General features: G+C 33.6%; 1 protein-coding gene across 2 annotated transcripts in view; it reads left to right on the top strand.

The window, feature by feature from the left end:
- The window catches only part of LOC112045357 (6-phosphofructo-2-kinase/fructose-2,6-bisphosphatase), a 30,732-nt gene extending 7,895 nt beyond the window's left edge, over positions 1-22,837 (top strand). For both annotated transcript variants that reach the window (XM_024081506.2, XM_024081505.2), the window contains exons 3-9: positions 8,106-8,240; positions 10,117-10,277; positions 11,110-11,496; positions 13,198-13,419; positions 15,119-15,353; positions 16,314-16,441; positions 19,884-22,837. In XM_024081506.2, the coding sequence (XP_023937274.1) occupies positions 8,106-8,240; positions 10,117-10,277; positions 11,110-11,496; positions 13,198-13,419; positions 15,119-15,353; positions 16,314-16,441; positions 19,884-19,988 (1,373 nt within the window). In that variant the 3' untranslated portion in view covers positions 19,989-22,837. The remainder of the gene's footprint in view (positions 1-8,105; positions 8,241-10,116; positions 10,278-11,109; positions 11,497-13,197; positions 13,420-15,118; positions 15,354-16,313; positions 16,442-19,883) is intronic.
- Positions 22,838-25,667: the final 2,830 nt, after the last annotated feature.

Genomic DNA, 25,667 nt, shown 5'->3' with positions numbered 1-25,667 from the left:
TCGTAGACATTAATGACAAAAGTGTTTTTTCCAACGGACTCTTTTACTTTAAGTATATAATTACTCTAGCTAAATTGTCATGTGATCGTACATCTTTATTGATTGGTTCACGTATAGTAATTTAACCAATTCCTTAATTTGCCATTTTTATATTGATTTCTATACCTACACAATACAACAGTGACATCTTTCAAAGTAATTGAAGCTTAAAGATATTTAACAATTGAACAAGTAAGCTTAATAATAGGCATCTTAAGGCACTTAAACAGAAACAGCATGTCAAAACAGTTGATCCTATTGAAATAAATGGAGTTCATCAACACAGGCCTCTACCCGCGCCATTATGAAACGCGGATGACGTCACTGCCACGCCCCCAGCAACAAGGCCGTGTCCAAACCAAAGACCAAACTATGATTATCTCGCGTTCAGATTCAGAGTATTGTATCTATGTTTGTTACGTTCTGTATCTTATTTTTGAATAATAATATATGACATGATCCTGTTACGTACAGTGGGCTGATTTTGTTGTTGAATTTGAAAAGTAAATATCTTCTATTTTCGTATTGTTATCGTTCGGTAACAAAAAATATATAAATAATTACTTTACTTATCATATTATTGCGTGTACATATACTATTTTTTTTATTAACTTATCGATGTTTCGAGACACATACTTTTGTCTTAATTTTTTTAAATGATCTTAATATTATTATTTGCACTAACTTGTTTTGTAACGTCGGTTCAATATCATTTATTAGGTGATAATCGTTCTCAGTTGTCATAATTATATACTTAAAATTAATTTTAAGCCTTCCTTTTAATTACCACCGACCTTCATTTAAATCAATCACTTTCATGACACTCAGCTTCAACTGTTAATATTAAAGTTATTTTGGATTGCGATTCCGCTATTTTACATTCATCGATGAATCTTTCGCCAATAACACGTCTTATTCGAATTTTAAGTTTGTGTTTAAAGGATGTCAAAATTAAAATGTTACTAACAACGAAGTTGCCATGGAAACGAAGGATGTCACAGCATTACAGAATGCAGGGGCTGAATATTGATAATTGCTGCATGTTGATTGCATTACGCAATTACCCCCCAGGTTCGTCGGGTTCATATCCTTTGATAACATAATGTGTTGGTTCGATTTTATCATGCCGTTTGTTTTGTCAGTGGGTGTGGTCTCTAGTATCTTGAATATTCAACCAAATAATGCTTTGTTTGAATGTTATTATAGTGATTACGGTTTTATTGTTATAACTTGTTGGAGATATTAAACATCTACGGTTTATTGCTCTGTACTTTTCGTGATTGTACTTAGGTACCTACTCCCTTATCATCATTGTGTAAGTAACCTTTTGATAGGAAAAGGTAACCGTACAATATTGTAAATCAATAAAGTTGAAATGAAGTATGGTTAGGTAAAGCTTTATTTTATTATTTTTTTAAATTTAACTTTATTCTATACAAAATAGTATATGATAATAGTATAAAATTTAACATAAAAATAGAACCCACTTCAATTTCAACATTTGGTAATATAGATTTACCTTGGGACCCCACTAAATAAATAAAATGAACAAATAATCACTACGTGTTTTTTTATTGAGGAAGAATACAGTAAGGAACTTAAGCTAACTTATCCTAATAACTATACAAATCATGCCCACGTGGAATGGTGGCAAGAACACTGGCTGCATTTCCGCGCTCGACAGACAGGCCAGGCAAAAAATTAGCCAGCCCTTCTGTCACCAGTCGAGGCAACTAGCCGCGGTGAAATGATTCGATGATTTTTTTTGGCACTGCGACTTCATGGCCCAAGAGTCTCCACGGCACAAGGTGCAAATATGTAACTCTCAGTCAGAGAGGCATACATGTGCCACTTACCAGTTTCTACTATACCTACTAGGTACTCTACGTGTTATATTTGGTGAACTATATTAGAAATGTTACACGTTTATGAGCAATATGTGATGATTGCAAATTGCACGTGTCCACACAACGCGACCGCGTGAACTTTGACGTCACACTTCACCCCATCACCCATTAGACCGAGTCACAGTGGTCATTACGTGTTGCATAACATGCGACGGATCTAATTAGTTTGCTGTTTGATATATCTACTAGCCTAGAACATAATATGGTCTAAGATCCAGTATTAGAAATATATACATCTCATCTGTTATTTATTAGTGATAAGAAATAAATGATAAATAATATTCACAGTGACACATTGCAAATAGGTTGTCTAGTTTAATTGAGGCCAGACACATTTTTCATACTAAATCTAGGAAACCATGAATTATAATATGCTTAAGTGTGTTAAATTTCCTTTGATCAAGTCAAACGAAATTTAACACAGTCAAACGTAAAATAAGCTTTTATTTGACATACCTATTAGACGACTAATAACTGTTGCGGGTATTTATATAAATATCAATATTACTCAACTGTTTATATCTGCCAACCCCACAGTCTGAAAGCAGTATAGCAACCTTTACAAAGGGGTGTGGATTTTCATCCTCCTTCTAACAAGTTAGCCCGCTTCCATCTTAGACTACATCATCACTTACCATCAGGTGAGATTGTAGTCAAGGGCTAACTTGTAAATAATAAAAAAAAAATACGTTTTCAATTATATTGGGTATATTATATTCCTATAACTAGTGTACCTTTTTTTTTGAATTGTGTACCTTTTTATCAAAATTATTTATATAAATATATAAATAATTATATTACTTTTTAGTAAATCGCTTCGCCGAAGAACATACTGTACGATTGAGTTGCTCATTATCACTTTTTGATTAATAAGATCTATAGCTTCCTTCGAACTTGTAAATAATATTATTCGTAAACCATTATTTTAACAACTAAGAACATTATTCATTAGATCTAAGATACAATCCGGCCGTAATTTTAATATGCAACCTATTAGCAAAGTAAATATTTTCTATCATTTATTTCTTATCCCTAATAAATATCTAATAGATGAAGGTATAATTTGTAATCCCGGATCTTAGACTACTAATAGTATAGATAAATCGTTATAGCTAGCTATACTCATGTATATATACGCTATAGCGAAGAGGGCATATAGCTAAGCTAAGCGAAGAGTCATTGCAAAGTCATTCTCTTTTTATTAGATACCTAAATGTGAACGTTAAGACTTAGCAAATTAATGCGTAATAAATTATCTGCGAGTAACATCGATTATTATTTGTGGTGAAACGGTAACTACGCGCACTACGCGAGTGAAATCGCGGGGGGTCTGCTAGTGAAAAATAATCTTAATTGCATTTTTTTGCATGATTATTATCAGCCATTTTAAAATTTGATTTTAATCTTTACATTACGTCAAATCCTACATTATTATGGACTGATAAAAAAATATTTTTTATTTGTATTTTTTATTGTTTGTGTTAATACCCAAGTCACCCCAAGTGCTTATTTATTAATGCGATTAAGTATTCTGATGATTAACTTTAACTTGACAAAAAGGTTGCCTGAAAGATCACTTTAGAGATATGGCCGCCGTTACACCATACCTGTTGCTTGATTTTCCACTGAATTTGTTTTGTAAAATTGTGTTTTTTTATGTAATAAAGTATTTTATCATTATTATGGTTATGATGCGATTGCTTACATTACAAGTGACGTGGTTTTGAAATTAAGATCGTTGAGCTACTTGGGATTAAACATGATTATCAAAATTCTATGAATCTATACTAATAAGCATTTTATAGAGTTGGTAATATTTGTGGTTTTGTAGGGGGTAATCTCTGTATCTACTGAATCGATATTGAAAATTCTTTTAAATTAGTGTGATAGTATTTCTCATGGAAACGGGAATTATGGGGGTGAAACCGGCGTTGGCATGTATAAAATAATTTTGGTTGTTGAAAGGAAATACGATCGTTTTTACAACTGTAAAATTGCTTGCCGTGTTTCTCGTTTCAAAGATTGAGATCACATCACTATTAATAGCGAGTCATCTGTCGTGTGATCCAATAATAGACACGTTTCAGAATTAACTATCAATCGGCCAAAGAACAGTTATTATATCAAAACAAACCGAACCTCCTAGACTTCTAGATAAACTATCATTCTGGAATATTACAGAGATAATGAAACCTATAACTGTATATTACTTTCACGTTCATATAAAATGACAGATAATTATTTATATTAATTGATCATTATTATCTTACAATTGACACACCTTTTTAACAGTGTACAGAGGCGTGTAATGATTATATTGGATACTGTATCCTAGAAAGCTACAAATGACACAATAAATGCATAATTTCGAATCTGCAGCACCTTTTCTAAATTGTTAATTGAAAAGCAATTCAAAAAGAATTGTATATTACAAAATTTTCTTTCTTTGCAATCATGTATTTCATTTTCAATAATTTCAGCTAAAACAATACTTATGCATAAATAATTTTAGGGTGATGGTATTGCCATTTCTGGCTCATTTGCAAAAAGAGGCTGTAACATTAAATAATTCTTTCGTATGTTGACGTAGATGATCAACACTTTAATCATCTCAATTGTTGTTTGTACCCATATTCCGTGATTCCCAGTTACACATTGGCCAACAAACGATTACATCACGCGAATGTGTTTTGTAAATAAACCTCCTTAACCCATATAGGTCTAGTTGCAGCGTTTAACTTCTCGTGTCTCGGATCTCGAGTTGATCGTGTGTTTCCTTGAACGGGAGTCCAAAGTCCATTTGCGTTGGCACGCGTACATTCACCGTGCTTCGGGCTTCGGGCCTCTGCTTTATTTGTGTTTCTTTGTGAATCGAGTTTTGATATACCTGAATTGATAAAAACTGATCTATTTAGTACATCAATATCAAATGTAATTTCCAAAATGACAGTAAAAACTGCCACATTAGTCTAAGCGAACTGTAGGAGGAGAACTTATTCTTTTTGTCCTAGGAAAAAGAAGGGAAATGGAATTTACTATAGTTAGTTTTAAAATAATAGCTATCACATTATCAATTACTGCTATAATCTTAATCAAAGATAAATGAAATTTCTAATATAATCTCCAAAAAGATTGTTGATAATCTCAATAAGAACAGTCGAACATTATTCTAAAAGCGGCCAAGAAAATAATTCTTTATAGATACCTTTGTGTTGTGTTAAATTAGTCTGCAGTCAGGTTTAATATTAATTTGCACTAGTTTAATAGTTAATTTAAAATGAAAATTTAAAACGCAGTCTTAATTAATTAAACACTTGTACCATGTATCAACGCAACAAATACACGTCATAAATAGGTGGTTCATAGGGCACCTGCAAATGGAAATTGTGATGATGCGATACATTCTTAAGTACATTCTTTAAGTGTTTACGTAAAGATATAATTAACGTAGTTTACCTACTTATAATTCCACATGGTTCTGTCTTTTACGCGTTATTTCTTTATTATAATTGTTTATATACAAAAGGTATACTTGTGGCATTTTCTGATACATTTAATTTACTTTGCTAAAGCGAAAAACATTTCATTTGATAGGATTGTTATACTAATATTTTGCTGCTTAAGTTTGCTACAGTTACTTTATATTAATCACATTAATTAAAATTTTATGCACAAAAAACTTTAATTAATATTCTGATGAATCCATTGTTACAATACCTTTATTTTCTCCTTCATCGGCTTACGATTAAACGATCACAATGGAGTTATTTCTTGATCATATCTCGTGGATGATTTTATTGTTTAACCTTGCAATTTTATATAACTTTCCGTATAAAGAATACCTACACTTGCTGATACTTAATCTGTGAGTCAAATCTAAGAATCACTTCTTGATGTTCAAACGAACTTCAGGATTAAGTATTGGTATAATATACCTATCATAGAGCTGCTCTAATGACGAAATCTAAAGTTGGCCATAGGAACTCCTAAACCAAACAAGAGATATCAATCGAGTTGAGGCCCAATTTTCTGGACAAACCCACGGATGCTACTGGGTATAACATTTAAATTAAAAATGCATTTTTAAGTATTAATTTATTATCAGACACCCAACACCCATGCAAATGTTTATCTTTGCTACGTTTCCACATCGAGGTGTGGTCGATTCTAATGACGTAACAGTTTGTTTTGCTTTTAAAAACTAACACGAAGGCGCGCCGCCGTAAACCATTTTTATTGGTCGTTCGATTTCTGTTTCCAAGACTTGTTTTCACGTCGAGCACGGCACGTTGCTGATTAAGGTTATGCGGAACGTGGGACGATTTTTTCAAATAAGTGTTTGTAAGCATTATATTACGTATAAATTATTTTAATTTTTCTTTGTCTGCGTCTTTATTAGTCTTGATGACCTACTCACTTCTGTTGGTTCTATAAACATGTACCTATTTATAGAACTAGGATTTTCTTTAAAATATATATTACTTGATTAATAACTAGCTGGTAATGTAACCACATCTAGTTTGGTCTAAAGAAGAAGTATACGTACTTTATTTAGGTAAACAATTTCTACTTAAGTAGGTAAATAAAAAAAAAGTTTAAACTATGTTTTTTACTTTTATTGTGTAAGGAATTTACAATTTTAAAAAATAAATGGTCAAAAAGAAATGTTTCAGTTTTTGTTTTTATAAAATTCAAAAAACTAAAATTGAAATTGTATGTAATTCTTTACATACAGTTTCAATTTTAGTTTTTTGAAATATGTAATTCTTTTATGATTCACGAAGTAATAAACAATGTAGTGTAGATAAAAAAAAACATATGTACCTCGATACACAAGCATAGATAATTGAATAATGATGCCAAAAGTAAGAAACTAATACCACAGCTTACACCTACTATTGGAATTGAAAAAGTACCTACGTGGATACTTTCTTTGCTACTTGTCACTCACACAATGCGTGATATTGGCAAGCTGCTTACATCCATTGACGGAATCATTTACGATCAAACGGATCTTGTGGCTCCAATGAAATGGGCCATTAATCGCTTTGACCCTCCAGATATCCGCGATAGGTCAAGATATGAAGTAAAGTTAATAAATATTTGCCAAGATTTTCCCTATAAATAGTGTCGGATGGAAAATTATTTTCATTTTCAGTTGATGAGTTGATCTGATAAGTAGTAGTTGCTTGGTACAATATTGCATTGAAAGACTATTTAAAGTTTATCCATTTACTAAATTTGTTGTATTTTATAAATAGCCGTCTGGAGATAAATAACGTTCTGCAAATTCATCATGTGTTATACAATGAATTATTTTTACAATCCCTGTAAGTTGTTCAACCTCTTTATTTAGATATATACTTAGTTATTTTAAGTTATTGTTTTTTTTATATTTAAGTACCTATGTACCTAATCATCATCGTCATTACTAATGGAACTATGATAAAAATTCTGATTATAAATATTATTAGTATTTTTAGCATAGTGTTCATATTGGTTATCTATCCTTTTGATTACGAACAATACAATCTAAAAGTCCAATACTGTAGACACAATTTTCCTTTTAATTACATGTGGCTTTTCCATATTAATCAATCATGCTATTTTATCAAGTTATAGGTACATCAAATGTAATTTATTCAATTATTGCAATGTGGTTGGGTATCATTAATGAGATTACCACATTCACAATTGTAGGCCAAAAATTGCTTTAGTAATTAAGTTTTAATTAACTTCCTTTTAATTTAGCTAAATACTAGTAATGATGATGATGATGATGATGATGATGATGATGAGAACATTATAACTAGGTACATTATAAATTAAATAAAAAAACAATTACATAGTTAGATCAATTACAATTAGATACTAAATCAAAATTAAATGTAATGGCTATGCTATCTCCTTGATTACCCTGCAGCGAGGCAAAGTGTCCAATATATTAAAGGCAAATTTGAACTTCGAATAACTAAACAAATTCTGTAGAAAATCAAATAAATATTTTGTAAAAAAAAAAAACAATTTAGTTGCAGGGTTAGGAGGTACAAATCAACGTTGTACCTGTAACCCTGCAACTATTTTTTTTGTAACATTATTTTTGCATTTTGTTGTAACATTATTTTTCATTTTGTTGTAACACAAGTGTTGTTGTTGCAGTATCGATGCGCAGGCGCCGCATCAGCCAGTTCGCGCCACTGCTCATCGCTCTGGTGGGGCTGCCGGCGCGTGGGAAGAGTCAGCTCGCTCATCGCCTCTCGAGGCACCTTAACTGGAATGGGGAGAGCACTAAAGGTAACTGAGATGATCCATTTCAGGTCCACTCTTGTACCCCGTATCATTAAAATTTAAAAAAATTGATTTTATTAAAGTTTATTAAAGTGAATAAATCTAAGTAAATAAAAAAAAATATTAAAAGATTTTGAGTTATATCAAGATGGCACTCATAGAGCAACTATGACATGTCAATTGACAGCAAACGTCAAATCGATTACTGCATTGGAAAACAATAAAGTTCAATTTTACCCAAAAAATTGGGTGATTTGAAGTAGTTAGCAAAGTGCAAGTGAGGTCGTTGGCAATGTTCACGAATTCATTATTTTAATGTATGTATGCCTATGAAAATCATTTGCTTCTTCTGATATGTATGTATGTATGTAATGTGAATGTTCATACGTTTCGTCAACGCTTAACTAAGATCTCACCTGACCAAATTAGTTAATTTCAAGTAGGGATTTAAGCTAGCATTTTGGAAAAGCAGATTCTGTCGAATTTACACTTTATATCATTCTGTCTTGAGTGCAGAAAACAGCAGCGCCGATTGCTTCTATGAATATTTGTGATAATAAATAAATAATTTTGTGGTGATGCTAATCTATGCTATCTGATGAGTATGTTCCAAATCCTAGTAGAAGTTAGCGTTTCTATCTGATAGCTGACAGACCTATATTCAGTTTATTTTACGCAATATTGCTCAAGTCCATAAGCCCTTTTTCCGCACATCTCAACTTTAGCATCGCCATTCGCTTATATTTCAGCTGTTCAACTAAGTTTACTCTATGGGTCATCTTTATTCCTAAAATAATACATTTTATTACACTTTAGTTTACTACAATTCACTAAGTTTAAAGTCTCCTTAAAATTCTTGATTATATCTATGTGGGTATGTAGGCAAACACGTTTTCTAGGTCTATTGACACAAGATACATTGAAATGTTTATATAATGTATGTACGTATAATGTATTTATTAGTATCTAGGACAGCCTATCGGCCTAGCGCTGAATACAAGTAGTATGTAGAAATGACAGACAAATCAAGACTAACAGACGCTTTGAAGCGGGTCAAGGTACGAGTACATGGCAATAAATATATATCAAGTTTGCCTTTAAAGTCAATCTTGTTTTAGATACACACGAGTTTTTTTAAAGCCAGGCTACGTTGGCCATAGCCAAGGTATCGTAGATGCTATCTTTAATACCTCAGCTATTAGTTTGGCTAGATGCTAATAATACCTACCTGAAGCAAAAACATCAGGGCTAGATTTACATCTTTAAATCCTTAAAATGTCTTAGGTAAAGAAATCCACGTTGTAAGTGATAGTAAAAATACAGGAAATGCCATTTGTGATTTTGTTTTTGAAAGGAAAGAGATAAAATGAGGAATCAAATTGATTATTATGCGCTGATAGTATATTAGTCGTTATAGCTTGTGTATCGACTACGTAGCAATGTTCTGCAATGCCTGGCATTCCTATGATAAAACAGCGAAGGAATAAAATGATCTATTCGTATCCGAGCACACTCTATAATATCTTGTAGAATAATAACATACAAGCATATTTTCGACGGTGTCCTAAACTTTGTAGTTTAGGCATTTAAGTTGCCTAAATTTTTCCAATATACATAGACATAGAACATAGAAGGTGTAGTATAGGATAAGGTCGACACTCGCAAAGACTGTATAGGCAAGTGGAAAGAGGTTGGAAATCTAATTAAATTAAAAAACAATAAAGAGAGAATCATTTGTATCAACAACGAAAATAAACAACTAAATCTCTTTTCTAGATTAACTATTACTACTACTACTAAAACAACCAGATTCCCTTTTCTATTTTAAATATTTGTATCAAAATTTAAAAAAGGGTGTTTTAAAGTAATTTGTTTGCTTCAGTGTTCGACTGCAGCGAGTACAGACGGCGTCACATGGCGATGTACGGCAGTCACGACATCTTCCGCGCAGACAACCTGCAGGGCTCCGCTATCAGGAGCCAGAGCGCGCGCGAGGCCGTGCAGGACGCCGTGCTGTGGCTCAAGGATGGGAACAGTGTTGCTGTGAGTAATAATAACCATATCATCATCATCATCAACTTCATCACCATCATCTTCCGGATGGTCAACTTTTCTTCCGCCTGACAATATTGTCATCGTTTCACCATTGAGGAGTTATTGTTAAGTGAAGGTGTATGTACTAAATGATATATATACGGGCTATATAGATCTACCTAGATTTAGGTAGTCCGTGTATATACTTATACTCGTATTCGTATTTTTAAAAGTGAAAGGTTACGAAAAATCAAAAATCTAAAAACGTACAAACTACAAAGTCTAAATTTGGCAGGGGAGTCGTTTATAGTTAGTAGACATCCGCTAAGAACGGATTTTGCGAAAGGGCAGGATTAAGGAGGTCAAAGAAAACAAATTAATATTTGTATACAGATTTCTGCTCTATGGTTGAAAATTAAACAGACCTTATATTTATAGACACATACGTATGTAAATAGTCGTTGTTTATTAAATGATGCCAAGTGTAGATGGTAAACGCAGAAATCGCAATAGATACAAAGACACACAATGCGTTTAATTTATATTCTCAGAAACGTGAACACGACTTTGCTTTTGGAATTGAAGATGTTGTTGACACAATTATCATTTTAAATGCACAAACAAATAAGTATACACGACTCGAAATGATTTAAGAATATAATCTTACCAAGTATCTACCAGTGTTGAATGTAAAATTTGCGTAAAAATGTGCATCTAAATGTTACTGTTAAATAAACATATTATAAACAATCTGCGCGTGGACTGAATGCTAAAACGAAATTTATAGGCTTATTGAAGCCACATCGAAACATGTTTCTAAATTGCTGTTCTATTGTCGCAGATATTCGATGGCACAAATGTGACGAAGGAGCAGCGTCGGGAACTGAACGAATGCATCACCGACATGGGCTTTAGGATCTTGTTCATCGAATGCGTCTGCGAAGACCAAGAGTTGCTTGAACGAAACATCATAGAGATCCTCCATTATTCCGCTGATTATAAGACAATGACGGAAGAGGAGGCGATTGACGACTTGAGGAAGAAGTTGGAGCATTACATGCGTCAGTACGAGCCCATTGACGCAAATTCAGAAGCGTTAAGCTTCGTACGCGTTGAGAACATGGGCGACACAGTAACTGCGCACAAAGTCTCTGGTCAAAAGGAGTCAGGAATACTCGGTTACTTGTCTGGCATGAGGGCTTTACCGCAGACCTTATATTTCACACGGGTGAGTGAGATTTTCTCGGTATTTACTAGTATCACCATTTTAATTAGTGCGATAAGCTTGTTTTCCGTTTTGACTTATATCAAATCTAAATCACTCGGAATATGTAAACACGTTCGAGAATCCTCCCCGTGTAAGCAAGTGAAGGGAAAATTGCAAGTCATTCTAAAAGCGTAATTAACATTTTCAATTTAGTGGAACAGCTCTTCTAACTACTTCAGTTATATATAACTTTCAAAGATGGCATGATCAAGTCATGTAAAAGTACCTACTTCACCAAAACTTATTTGTTTTTTTTCTTTTCTTTGATTGATATCTGACGAAGATTTATTGCGAGTCAATACTTCGTTATCAGAATAAAAGTCATGAAAAGTCTTGCATGTAAATGCGTAGTAGAAGCATTATATGGGCATTATTTTTTAGACTTAGTATTAAGTATCCATCAAATTGCTATGCATTTATCACTTGGGTTTTACATTATCGTACACAGTTTTAAACCAAAACTTAAATTATTATAATGTACAGAATTATTTACAATTGCTGATAGTAGATAATGATGAAATCCAATTAATTGCGTATCTATTCAATACGTAAAGAAATTACATCATTGATTAAAATGATTCAAACAAAAAGATTGGCTATTTATAACAAAAAATATCACGATTGCAACACGTAGCTATCATCAAAGTAAAAATAAATGTGATGTCATTGCGATTTATTTGCCGAGTAACGTAGAAAGTTGTACTTAAATGATAAATACTCGAACATTTTTTTAAATACTTAATTACGATAACATTTATAAGTCCATTCAATTTGCATGCTATATCAACATCATGTGTATTGTAATGGTTCACCACAAAGCACATACCACTCTCTTACAATAAAGATTGTGTTAGACCTTAGATCCGTCACCAACCTCCAAAGAGCTGACAGGCATAACCATAAGGTGGTAATCTGGCTCTGAAATGATCGCTTTAATATGTTAATGATAATGACTGGACTGGCTTAATCTGATGTGTGTGCTAATTAGAAATTACTGGAAGAAAAAGAGCGACGGCTTAACGTATACCTTATAGTCTTATTAGCTGTATATAATATAAACTATTGGAATAAAGATAAATCCAAATATTTTATAGCCGATCTAGGTCTCGGATCATGACATCAAAGCCATACTCGATGAGCACTGTTTACCAACAAACAAATTAAAAATTAAGGTAGAAAATACCATTTCACTGACAACTTACTTATTATTATTTATCGTTTTTTTTTTATAATAATCTAATTAACTAATCTAATTGTTCTAAGCTTATTAATCAAATTTATATTCATTAATTTAAGAACAAGTTAATTATAAATTATTTTTAAGTGTGAAATTACTAATGCATATCGAGTATCGCAAAAGTATAGGGATTATGATCCTCGTTACGAAAGGTCAAATGGACCAACGACGCTCTTACAAAGTGCTTTGCCCCTGTAGCCAAGTGGCACGTCGATTCTCTTTCTACGATCGCAAACGCTTCGAAAACTAGAAAAATGTATGGAAATTACAGATCTTGACCACGTGACCTGTCGATAGAAAATGTCATTCCTATAAATTTTTCTAGATTTCGAAGCGTTTGATATCGTAGAAAGAGAATAGACGTGCCACTTGGGTACAGGGGATGTAGTGACAAATTACGACTTAAAAAAAACTTTTGTTAACAGCACGGGGAGAGTGAATACAACGTGGTCGGTCGTATCGGCGGTGACGCGGTGCTGTCTCCGAGGGGTGAGAGCTATGCTCACGGGCTCGCTGTACATTTGAATGAGCTGGCTGCTCATGAGCCGCTCACAGTTTGGACCTCAGAACTGCGCCGCACCAAGCAGACTGCAGCTGATATTATGGCACCCAAACGAGCGATCCGTGCACTTAATGAGCTGGATGCTGTAAGTAGAACTATTCATGTTATATATTAGATATATGTTGACCTATTCACTAATTTGATCTTTATTAACAACCTATTTAAATAAACATCAAATCAACCAAGAAATATCATCTATAGTGTTTTTCAAATAGGACGGGTACGGTGAAAGTTCGTTTCACTCTTGTAAGTTTGCCGCGATTCACGATAATAGTACGTATTATGAACGTCATAAGACAACTGTCACCGTACCCATGCTATCCGAAAAACACTACCTAATGTATGTTCCACGAAGGGTTGTCAGTAGGCACCGGATGACATTTGTTACATAAAATCTCAATTTCGTATATGTCGACTAACATATGTCAAAGTGAATTAGCCTGCAAGTATTGTATAAAAATGCAGGTTTAATAGACGGTAGATCTAATAATATTTCAAATTTTAACAGATTTTAATCATTAACTTAAATCATACACGATCGAAATATTTTTTTTTTATTAAAGTAAAAAATAGTACTCGTAGTACCTAAATAAAGTAAAACTATGATCTATCAAAGCTATTTTTAAGTTACATAATAAAATCAGACCCCTGTTTAATGTAGGAGCAGATGCTTACATAAACTTTAATGTAAATATTGTGATTGAAAGAAGCTTGACATCATTATCATTGGTGTAAATTATCTTGTTTATACGTCTTCAATTTGATTCTTCTGAAAGATAAATGATAGTACGTCGCATGTCAAGATAACAGTATTTAATTGCTGCGTATATTATTAGCTTTTCTTTAATTAAACAAATTCCAACAAGCATATTTGAAACAAAACTTTTTAAAGAACAAACAACTTTTTTAACAAAAGTTTTTAAAGAAGAACCATTTACAGAAACAAAAGTAAATAAATACTTAATTCTATTATAGTTACAAAATTCTAAAACAAACCCGAAATGGAAGAAAAATCTACTAAAACTGACAAAAGAAAGTATATATGCTATAATATGCACATCACATTATACTTTTGTTGCAATAATTAATGTAAAATAAACAGTGACCTAGATCAATAACATAATATTATGCGCAGATTAAATGCATTAAGTGACGCGTGACAACGAAATGGAAAACTTATGAAGTTAATGCAATCACATTAGCTAAGTATCTATGATAGAGATAATTTTACAAACGCATTCGATCTATAAATAGCGACGATCTTATTACGAGAATCATGATCAAATAGAATTGCCATCATGACATTGAGATACATATAAAAATATCTGAATAGAGCAATTTTATTTGGCTGGTTCATTCACATCTCTTTGGTTCTATAAATTCTTCGACCAATTGGCTCTGATACAAGAAAATGACCGCAATTACATCAGACAGTATTTACTGTTGCTACGACAGACGATGATTTTAATGGGCAATTGTAAAATTTCTAGCGAAAAACTTGCGATGATGACTCATTGATGATACTAAGGAAAACTCAGGGCATTGTGACAGTTGCCTCTGCCTGTACCCTGAATTGTATTTTTTTCTATTCGGGTCTCACTAATGATCCATGTTCCGGTCCCATTTCTTTTAAAATGTTTTTTCTTCACTAATATTACTGGAAACCATTAAGGTTATGTACTTAGATACTTAAATGGTTCTTTTTTGTATTTCCCTATAAATTATTGCGTTCGTTAAACACTTAATTTATTTCATTAAGTGGATTGTAATTTCCTCTTCACCAGGGTATTTGCGAAGGGTTGACCTACGAAGAGATGCAAGAGCGTTTCCCTCAAGAGTTTGCTTGGCGTGATCAAGACAAGCTGCGTTACCGGTACCCGTGGGGCGAGTCTTATATAGACATCATGACGAGGCTTCGACCTGTACTGTCAGCTCTGGAAGACGAACATAACGTTGTTGTAGTTGGCCATCAAGCGGTCCTCCGTTGCATGTTGGGATACTTCCTCGACGCTCAGCTTGGTAAGTGTTATCTTATTAAATATGTATATAAATTACGTGTCATGTTGTTTGTCCTCGATGGTCTCCTAAACTTCTTGGACAATTTTAATCAAATTTGCACATCGTGTGCAGTTGAAAGGGGTACGGTAAGATCCAACTTGAAAGGGGTACGGTAGAGGTAAGATAGGGGTAGGGTTAGGGAACAAGTAAGTGCAAATGAGTCAAAGCGAAGCTTATCCGGATTAAACTCCTGATTTTAAGTCATTTAAGGCCTAACTTATGAAAAACATTATAGTTTTGAATATTTAGACAAATCTAAAAAAAAAATCACAAGTGATCGACCTGAAAATACTTACATTTTATTTTAGTCTTAGGTAACCTACTAAATTATTTACAGCGTGACATAGTGCCCTGAATTATCTCTTTTCTTCGAAACATGAGTTTACTGTTTAAAATGTTTCTGTAGAATAGCTTTCGAGGATTTACTTAATAGCGTACCTACAAACCTCATTGAAATTAGTTTATGCCATGCCAGATATATTTAACTCTCTTTCACTGATTAAATCTATAAAGTGGAATAATGCGGCTATTACGAGTATCATTAACTATTGATTAAATAATCTTTGTCAAATATTTTGAAACTATTAGGTATCCATTTCTTTATTTGAGAATTGATATTGACGAAACCGGAGGATTCTCGAGATGACAACTGCACAATGTTGACTTGTTAAATCATTTCAACATTCATCAGTATTCGTGCAAAATAAAACGTTGTTTTAATTTATATCTTCTCAACAGCAGCAGTATAGCGTATATTTTTTGTTTGCTAATTAAAAGTTTTGTGAATTTCGTTCCTCACAAACGTTGACATGAGAATTGAGATCTAAATAGGTACCAAGTTCTGTACATATTAACACAGAATTGTTTACACTTTTTTGTTATTGAAGTTTTCTCAAAATCAGCATTTATCGTCTTTTCTAGATGAGCTCCCGTACATGAACGTGCCTCTGCATACAATCGTGAAGCTGACGTCCTACGGTTACAAATACAAGCTTGAAATGATCAAGTTGCCGATAGACTGTGTGGACACTCACCGGAAACAACCGAAGGTAATTTATTCTTTATTTTTATTAACCGACTTCCAAAAAGGAGGAGGTTCTACGTTCGGCTGTATGTATGTTTTTTTTTATGTATGTCCAGCGATAATTCCGTCATTTGTGGACCGATTTTGAAAATTCTTTTTTTGTTTTGGTACTACCCGCATTTTTAACTCCCGACGCAAAAATAAGTTTTACGTGTCGATCTTTCTGTGGAAGGTTACCCGAACAGATGAAGCGATTTCAATTTAGTTTATTTTGTATTAAAGGTGACTTACGGGCAAGTATTCTTAGACATGTTTGATGAAAATCGGTGAACGTGGGGAAGCATAACCGAATGTCTGCAAATATACTCGAGTGGGGTCTCAAATGAAAGCGAATATTGATGACTTGATCAAGAGCGTATTTAATAATTTTATGACGTTCGAAAGTTTTTCAAAATTTTCAATTTTATGTTAGTAGTATAGCTAAACAGTTTGGCAATTTTTATTTACTTACAACTTCGTTTAAAATTTGTGCAAAGTGTCTACTGTCTACTGGCCGCTTTTAATGCTTAATTTTATTGTTCCGTAGTCTATAAAGAACCCTAATAGTTTCGCCATGTCCGTCTGTTTGTCCGTCCGTCCGCCCACGGTTTTGTGCAGAGACAATTGTGCTATTACTGAAAGCTAAGTAAAGTAAATTAGGATGAGTAGGTACCTTAAAAATGTGAACAAAGTCGTAAAATAAAATCTTGAAAAATAAAGTAAAGTGGGGATAATTTTTTTTTTACTCGTTCATTTCATAGTATGGAGTATCGTTGGAAAGGTCTCTATTAGGGGTCTTTTACCAACATTTTTTGATTTAGGGATCCGTTTGTAAAATTAGAGCAATTTCAAGTATCCTCACAATCTACCGGCTTTTTAATGTACGTAGGTAACTGACAGACAAAAACAATGACAATTAAATAATATAATACGAGACAAAGACATATAATACGAGTATAATTTAAGGTTGGATTTAAATTTCATTTCAAGTTAATCATCGTTTATGCACAAAATTACAGGAAATGATATGACGTACATAATACAAGGTAAATGGCATAGGCACGAGGCACAAGTACATAACGTATTAGCAAATATTTGACTAGATTAGGTACACCATAGATAGCTTATCGTGTAATAAAAGGTGGTGTTATGTTAGATAGTGATAAGCTTGTCCATATAAGCCTTAATAATGGATTTTTGTGAAGCTCTATGAATGGACAAACGCATATTATTGAGATTGGTAAAGTAAGTCCAATAAGTAAGATAAATCATATTGATTTATCTTCCCTGCTTGACGTCATTCTTACTTATTAACCACTAGCGGACGCTAGTGACTTCGTCCGCTTGGATTTCAGTTTTTCACTAATCCCGCGGGAATATTGGATATTTCCGGAATGAAAGTAGACTATCTGGTATCCAGAATAAAATCTATTTCCATTCAAAATTTCAGCCAAATTGCTTCAGTAGCAACAGCGTAAAGGAAGGACAAACATACACACACACACAAACTTTCGCCTTTATTATATTAGTATAATATTAGTGTGATAATCGTAATTGCAAAACTGACAATGTGATAAATAAGTACGAGTTTTTTGTTATAAAAAACTAGCGGACGCCCGCGACTTCGTCCGCGTGAAACTCGATGTAAACTTTCAACCTACCTAACTCTATCCCTACCCTACCCCCTACCCTACCCTACCCTACCTCACCCTACCCTACCCCTACCCTACCCCTACCTTTTCCTGAATTTTCTTTGCTATAGACCTCACGGAGCCCGAGACCTTTCCAACTAATGCAAAACCGTGGAAATTGGTTCGTGCGTTCTGGAGTTATAGCGTCAGGAAGGAAAACCCGACTTATTTTTATATAGTAGATTAAAAATAATAATACACTAACATAATTATTACAATGAGATTATGAGATGTCCTAGAAATTATCAACCCGCATTTTTTTTCATAATCGTAAGTACCTAAGTACTAAAACAATGTGGTAATGTTTTGTCTTATTCTTTATATTAGATATATTTTTTATAATGTAGTTTTCGTCCCTATTCTACATTCCATTGTTTGGAATGATAATTCATAAAAGAAATAATATAATTTTCTACAATGGTCCATTGTTCTTATTCCGATTTCTGTGTTCCGCATAATATGAAGTAAAATGCAGAACATTTATTTATACAACATATTTTATTATTTCCTATTTTATACCATTTTATGTTTAGGTAGGTAAATTTTATGTTTACCTATAGGAAGATAATTCGGTTTTAGATGTTGACTTGTTACCGTAATTGTTACGTAACTTTTATTAAGTCTGTCTGGAACGATCCCTATCATAGTAGGATTATTGATAAAAACCATTGCATCACTCAACCGACCGACACCGACATAGCTCAACGAGTTGCGAAGCTGAAGTGGCAATGGGCGGGGCACATAGTGCGAAGAGCCGATGGACGTTGGGGTCCCAAAGTGCTGGAATGGCGACCCCGCACTAGTAAGCGCAGTGTTGGCCGACCCCCCACCAGGTGGACTGACGACATCAAGCGAGTCGCAGGGATTCGCTGGATGCAGGTGGCTCAGTATCGTGATGTTTGGAAGTCCCTACAAAAGGCCTATGTCCTGCAGTGGACGTCCATCGGCTGATATGATGATGATGATGATGATGATTGCATCACTAGACTATTATTCATATAAACGTAATCCTTATCTATCATAATAATATGTAATTTAAATCGCTTTTCTACTGTGATGATTATGGTGTTAATGGGATACTAAAAATAGTAAATTTATTTAAATACTAGCGGACGCCCGCGACTTCGTCCGCATGGAATTCAGTTTTCACAAATCTTACAGAAACCATGGATTTTTCCGGTATGAAAGTAGCTTAGGTGTTAATCCAGAGTAAAAACTATTTCCATTCAGCCAAATTGCTTTAGTAGCCGCAGCGTAAAGGAGGAACAAACATACACACACACACTTTCACACAATATTTCGCCTTTGTGATTAGTGAGATTGAGATTTTCTATATTTTAAAAATCCTCATCAGCAGACTACTACCATTGTATTATGTAGCCTGAAGTTGAGTAGTTAGGTCTGTTACACCTGCGTGTCTCGAACAGAGTGAGCTATTCTTTTACATCAAATTTGCAACCGTTGTTTAACTGATGTTAAGCCGATGCAAAGAATTCGGCATTCAGATACGCACATTTTGACACTTCGCAGAGCTGCGTGAATTTCTTCCTGTTATCGTCTTACATAACGTTACGTCGGTCCAGATAGTTTATTGACAAACATTACCTTAAGATAGCCTACCCATATTGGAGCATCATCAAATCCCTTTTCGTAAAATGAGATGGGCCTTTTTTTAAAAGGCGATAGTTAAGCTGTTATTAATAAGGTTAAATAATAATTAAAACCTGTTGTTCACAGAACTGCTCAATCAACCGTACGACAGCAGACGCGTTGGTAACAGTACCTTCGCACTACGATACGCTACCATCTAACATGTGGCAAAACTCCGAAGCACAACTTTAGGCGACGGTCCCTCGGACCACGGTCCGGTATTACCAAATCAGCATTACCACTGGTCCACCAGACCCAGTGTGAAACGCCCCGGCCCATCGCGGTTGTGAAAGACCACGGATGGAAGTACGTGATATTCAGTACGTCATCATAGCGATCCGCGTGTACATAAGCTATGCGTGCGAGAGAGTGATACAGAACATTTTGCGTCTATTTACTCAGACCAATTATAGAAGGACTTGTATCGCACCCAAATTCACGAACAAAATAATCATCTTCTGAAGAAAACGAGTTTACATTAGGTATATTATGTTATATACTAAACTAGAAGTGTTTGCTCGTTTTTTACACTATTCAACTACACAAAAAGGTATTTTTTTTACGGAGCTCTTGACCGTTGAACACGATTACATCTATGAAACATCAATACTGTAGAGACTTTTTAGAGTTTTTATAATAGAATTGGATCGTTGATCATATACTTTGTCAGAAAACGTCTAGCGAGGCAGGTCCTATACAGTAATTGGTCTGAGGTCTCGTTTCATTGTATGCGTGAGAGTGATGGATGTATCGTAAAACTTTCAAGACTGAAGGATTAATAAATCCGGCACGTCAATAAATCTATTTTTAAGTAATAAGTAGTTTATAGTCTTTTTTTTTTCAAGTAAATATAACAATTTGTGTAGGCGTATCATTTACTTTTTTATTTTATTAAATTTTTATATTACTTAAAATAAATTTAGGAAAATTTTGTAATTACTTTAGTTATTGATTTAAGTAATTGATATGATTAGTAATTTCTATTACAATCAGCTATGTGTTTTTGTTTAATGTTAATTGAAATGTTAGGTGTTTGTGCTAGTGTTAGATTTATAATTACCTGTAATATTACGTACACTAGTTAAATTAGATTATATACCACTCCTAAGACTTACAGTAAAACTTTTGTAAAATTAATTATTTTCAAATACGTACAATGTGATTAGTAGAAAACAGTTCAGACAGTAGTTCTTACAGTACCTACATATTTCGTTTAATAAGTTCTTTAGGGTATCATGACAGATAACTGCCATTTTTAATTTACGTTTAATCTTTCATTTGTTTACGTTATTTAGATTATATTTATAGCTACCTACTACTAGATACTTTTAGGGTTTTAACTATTTTAATTTGTATATCATTTATTTCATTAAATCATTTAATCTAAAGGAATGAATTCATTCAAACTATACATATAGCTAAATTGTTGCATTTTTGTTCATAAAACGTCTTGTATGACTGGTTGTTTGTGATAGATCGGCTGTAAATATGTTTGTCCTATAAGGACTGGTATCTAGGACCGAAAAATAAATCAAAAAAATAAAAAACATACATACAGCCGAACATAGCCCCCTACTCCTTTCGGAAGTCAGTTAAAAACGTAAAAAAAAGTATCATTCAAAATCTAAACATGCACATCAAAATTAATATATAATAATTAACTACTCCATATTAAAGTTTCTATAGAATTTTAGAATATTAAGGTGATAGGTACTTTTATAAGTGGACGATGGAGTGTTTTTTATAATTACAATTAGATACCTACTTTACTCCTAAGTATAGAAAGTGGTAAACATAAAAAATAATAATTATCTAAGTATGTCTAAGTTAATTATCATATTTTAGTTAGTTTAATGTCAAATAAATATCATGGATGTGTATAAATATTCTGCAGAGAAAGGACTTATTCAAAAAAAAACCTCAACCATAAATACAGACGCGTTGCGTCTACACTCTAGGTATCATCTGCATAAAAAAATCTCACAGCGTTGAAACAGGAACGCACATCAAATGTGACGAAAAACACTAAATGCTGATCTGTTCGGTCATTTGTATTGTGATGATACACTATTAAACTTACTATTTATTTCGGCTCTATGGTTTTACTATTATTTATTCGGTTTGTTTGCACTTGCAGGTGTTACTATCTACATCACTTTTATTATATTTTTCTACTGAATGGGGATGATGACTAGGTTTGAATATATTGATTTTTACGATACATTCGGGTAAATAAGGTCAATGTTAACTAATTTATACATAAAAAGCAAAGATTGACTGGATATTTGCAAAATAAATAAGATTATAAAATTTCAAAATCTACTATAAATATTTTATCGTAATTAGATAAAAATTCATACAGTTTTAGGTTCCTTACATTAAATTTGACATTTTTTAATATTTGAACTATAAACATAAACGCAAAAATAACAAAGATATTAGTAATTTTGTTTAAACGCCCATACAAATCTAACGATCATTAATTGCCTACGGCGTCATAAGTTCATACCATTTTGTATGGGGCGTTTTTCAGGGATCCGCGGCAGCGCTGCAAATCTGACCCTTTAAATCCCTGTTGCTCCGAAAGTAATGATCGCAGATACCTTATTACTTTTACAAAATTGCTTTACTATTAGCGTACTCTTAATTTATTTACAATTTAAAAAACTGTCATCATCCCATGTCATGGTAAAGGGACCATACTCAACAAAGGGCATGCGTTCAATCCCCGACGGTAGACTATATTCGTAACTCGTCTAAGGAAAGGTCGAATTTAACGGTGGAGTCACTAAATATTTGGTAAATATTAAAAAAAAAATGAGTTATTTGGAAGTATCTTTGGCTAAATGAATTTTCATTACCCATTTGTTGTGGTGCTTATGTAATAGTTCAATCCATTTTTCGTATCTTTACACATCGTATGTAACTACGTATAATATTTTGAATGTATCAATAAACTTTTAAGTGACAAACAATAACTGAATGTGAAATTGGTATGTAAAAACTTAGACTTCTTTAAATATAAAATAGTTTTTACGAAAGTTGTTTTATTTTAAACGCAAAACCGTAAATAAAATAAAAATAACTACCCTATCGGTAGATGCGCTTATTTAATAACTAGCGGACACTCGCGATAGCCAGACCTGGACATAACCTCTGCCTCCGATTCCGGAAGGTGTGGGTTCGAATCCAGTCCGGGGCGTGCACGTCCAACTTTTCAGTTGTGTGCATTCTAAGAAAATTAGATATCACGTATCTCAAACGGCGAGTGAAAAACATCGTGAGGAAGCCTGCATACCAGAGAATTTCCTTAATTCTCTACGTGGGTGAAGTCTGCCAATCCGCATTGGACAGCGTTGGGGACTTTTGCTTGTACATATGTTTTCTGTGCTATTGTCCTTAACCCCTCTCATTCTGAAAGGAGGCTCGCGCTCAGCAATGAGCCAAATAGGGATTGATAGTGGTGATGACCCGCGACTTCGTGCGCCATTAGACCCAGCGGCATAGCGGCAAGGTTTATAACTTGATTAAGCATAAAATAACGATTGCACAAAATTGAAAATTCCTTCTCATATACAGTTTTCTAAGGACTCTACGGGGTAGGGAGAGCATTTTTGCATGTATGCACGCCACTGCTTAGACCTGTCGCACAATCTGTTTTTAGCGGACATCTACAAGTATAAAATAATGCATCCTGCAAAATTTCAACTTTTTACTTTCAAGTGGTTTTGAGATATCGTGAAGCTTTTTGCTTTTAAATAACAGAAGATAAATGAAGATGTATAGCCTGACTAGAAAATAAATAACAAGTGCTAGAAAATAAATATATAACACTAGCACTTGTCGCAATTTTATGTTTCTATTACTTGCATAATATAATTTTTATAGCATAGTACATATCATGTAGCTATAGCCTATAAAAGTACAAAAGCTTTACCTTTAGCTATCCTACATAGATAAACGCGTTTATCATGATGGTTGGTAAATAGACTGTCACACTGTATGATACCTAGTAGACAAATATTGTCATAATAAACCGCTTGGATCTGAATAGAGATTGATGTCTTGATAGCGCTCACGTTTAGGTAGCGGTGCCTTCTGCTATTTTACACTCGTCAACGAATTTTTCGCCTATAACAGAGCTATCACACTAGCGGATTGCAAGCGTTTTCAAAGCGGAGCGGGCTCGCAACCAATAATACACTGTAATCTTTGCTCGCAACGTATAGGTACGTTACGGGCGCGTAACGGACACGCCGCGCATCCGCAGCGAATTCATTGCGGACGTACAACATTGTACCAACTGTAATAAACGCCAGTCCGTCCCAGTGTTGCCAAACATACGATTTAAATCTTAACTGTAAGACTTATTTGGCTCTTGTACGATATACGATCGAGTAATCGAAATTGTAGGCAAATTTTAAATAAATAAAACTAAAATAGCCTTTATTAATGAAGATTGTCCCTAATCTCATTGTGCCTCATGGCAAAGGCCTCCTCCAGCTCCCGCCAGTGCTTCCTGTCCAGATCTACTCTTCTCCAGAATGGGCCAATTAGGCAAATTTTACGATCTTTCAAATCTTAGGCCCATCATCATAACGAACTAAAAATATTAACTAGTCGACGAAAAATTAACCTGCGATGATTTGTTGGTTTGAAAAAAAAATTTATAAAATAGTTATTTAGCCAGAAATCTGTTTTTTTTTTTTGAGAATCTGATTTTTTTTAATAAATAAAACAACAGTGTTTCCTCGTCAGAATCCATTTTGTTACTGAATGTACTGTACGTCGTTAATTCGCTACAAAACCGCGACGGAAACGTTGCGAATCCGCCAAACCTCCACGACGTCATTGTTTCGCAGCCACGACGTGTTCGCGACGCATTCGCTGCGCGCTCCGCTCCGCTTTACAACCGCTGGCAAACCGCTAGTATGATAAGGCCCTAACACGTCTTAGACGAATTTAAACTTTATATTTATAGTTATGATGCCAAAATCAAAATGCACTTATTCGTTACTAATAACTAATTTGTCTTAATAACGAACGATGTCATAATGCTGTATATGTGAAACTTATCTATAATTTACGAACAGTCCCAGCATTCTGTAAAGTTACAGCGATGTGACATCGCTCATTTCCATGGCAACTTCATTTTTATTTTATTTTTGGCATCCCATAGAAATAAAGTTCAAAATCTAATAATACTTACTTGTTGTAGAGGTGTATCGCATCGACGAGTATAAAATAGCAGAATCACAAAGCGGGTAGAAAAGTCAATGGTATGTAAAAGTCAATATTTAAATATTTGTATTTATATTTTTTGTTTGTCTATTAGTATGTCGGTCCGTATTTTTGTTGACCGGTCATCACGCTAAAATTACTGAATAAAGTCAAATGAAACATAACACGCTTTGAGACCATACGAAGATGGTTATAGGATATTTTTTTGCCGTTAAAACTAAAAATCAAAAGGGGGTGAAAGAGGGGTTGAAAATTTGTATGGAAGGTCCGTAATATTTCAAGTTAAGTACATTTATAAAAAATGGTCTGTACCTAGATACTACCAAAAATACTAAAGATAATGTTATTTAAGATAATTCAAAATGATATCCTTATAGGTAGGGTAAAAGGGTTTAAGGATTATTAATTTACATCGTTTTGAGTTATCGTTTTGTAAAAATGTGAGTAGTGGATTAATTATTTAATAAAGGTATTTAAAACATTTATAAATAGAAGTAGGTGAAATAAGGTTTCAATGTTTACATCGAGTTACACGCGGACAAAGCCGTTGGCGTCCGCTAGTATTGAATAAACTAACGAGTATGTACATTGATAAAGGATCGATGATTATGAATATGGTAATGACGACAT

Source organism: Bicyclus anynana, chromosome 19 (assembly GCF_947172395.1).
Source record: "Bicyclus anynana chromosome 19, ilBicAnyn1.1, whole genome shotgun sequence".
In the NCBI taxonomy this organism is placed as follows: domain Eukaryota; kingdom Metazoa; phylum Arthropoda; class Insecta; order Lepidoptera; family Nymphalidae; genus Bicyclus; species Bicyclus anynana.
The sequence above is the reverse complement of the archived record's forward strand: the minus strand, read 5'-3'. Positions and strand labels throughout refer to the sequence as shown.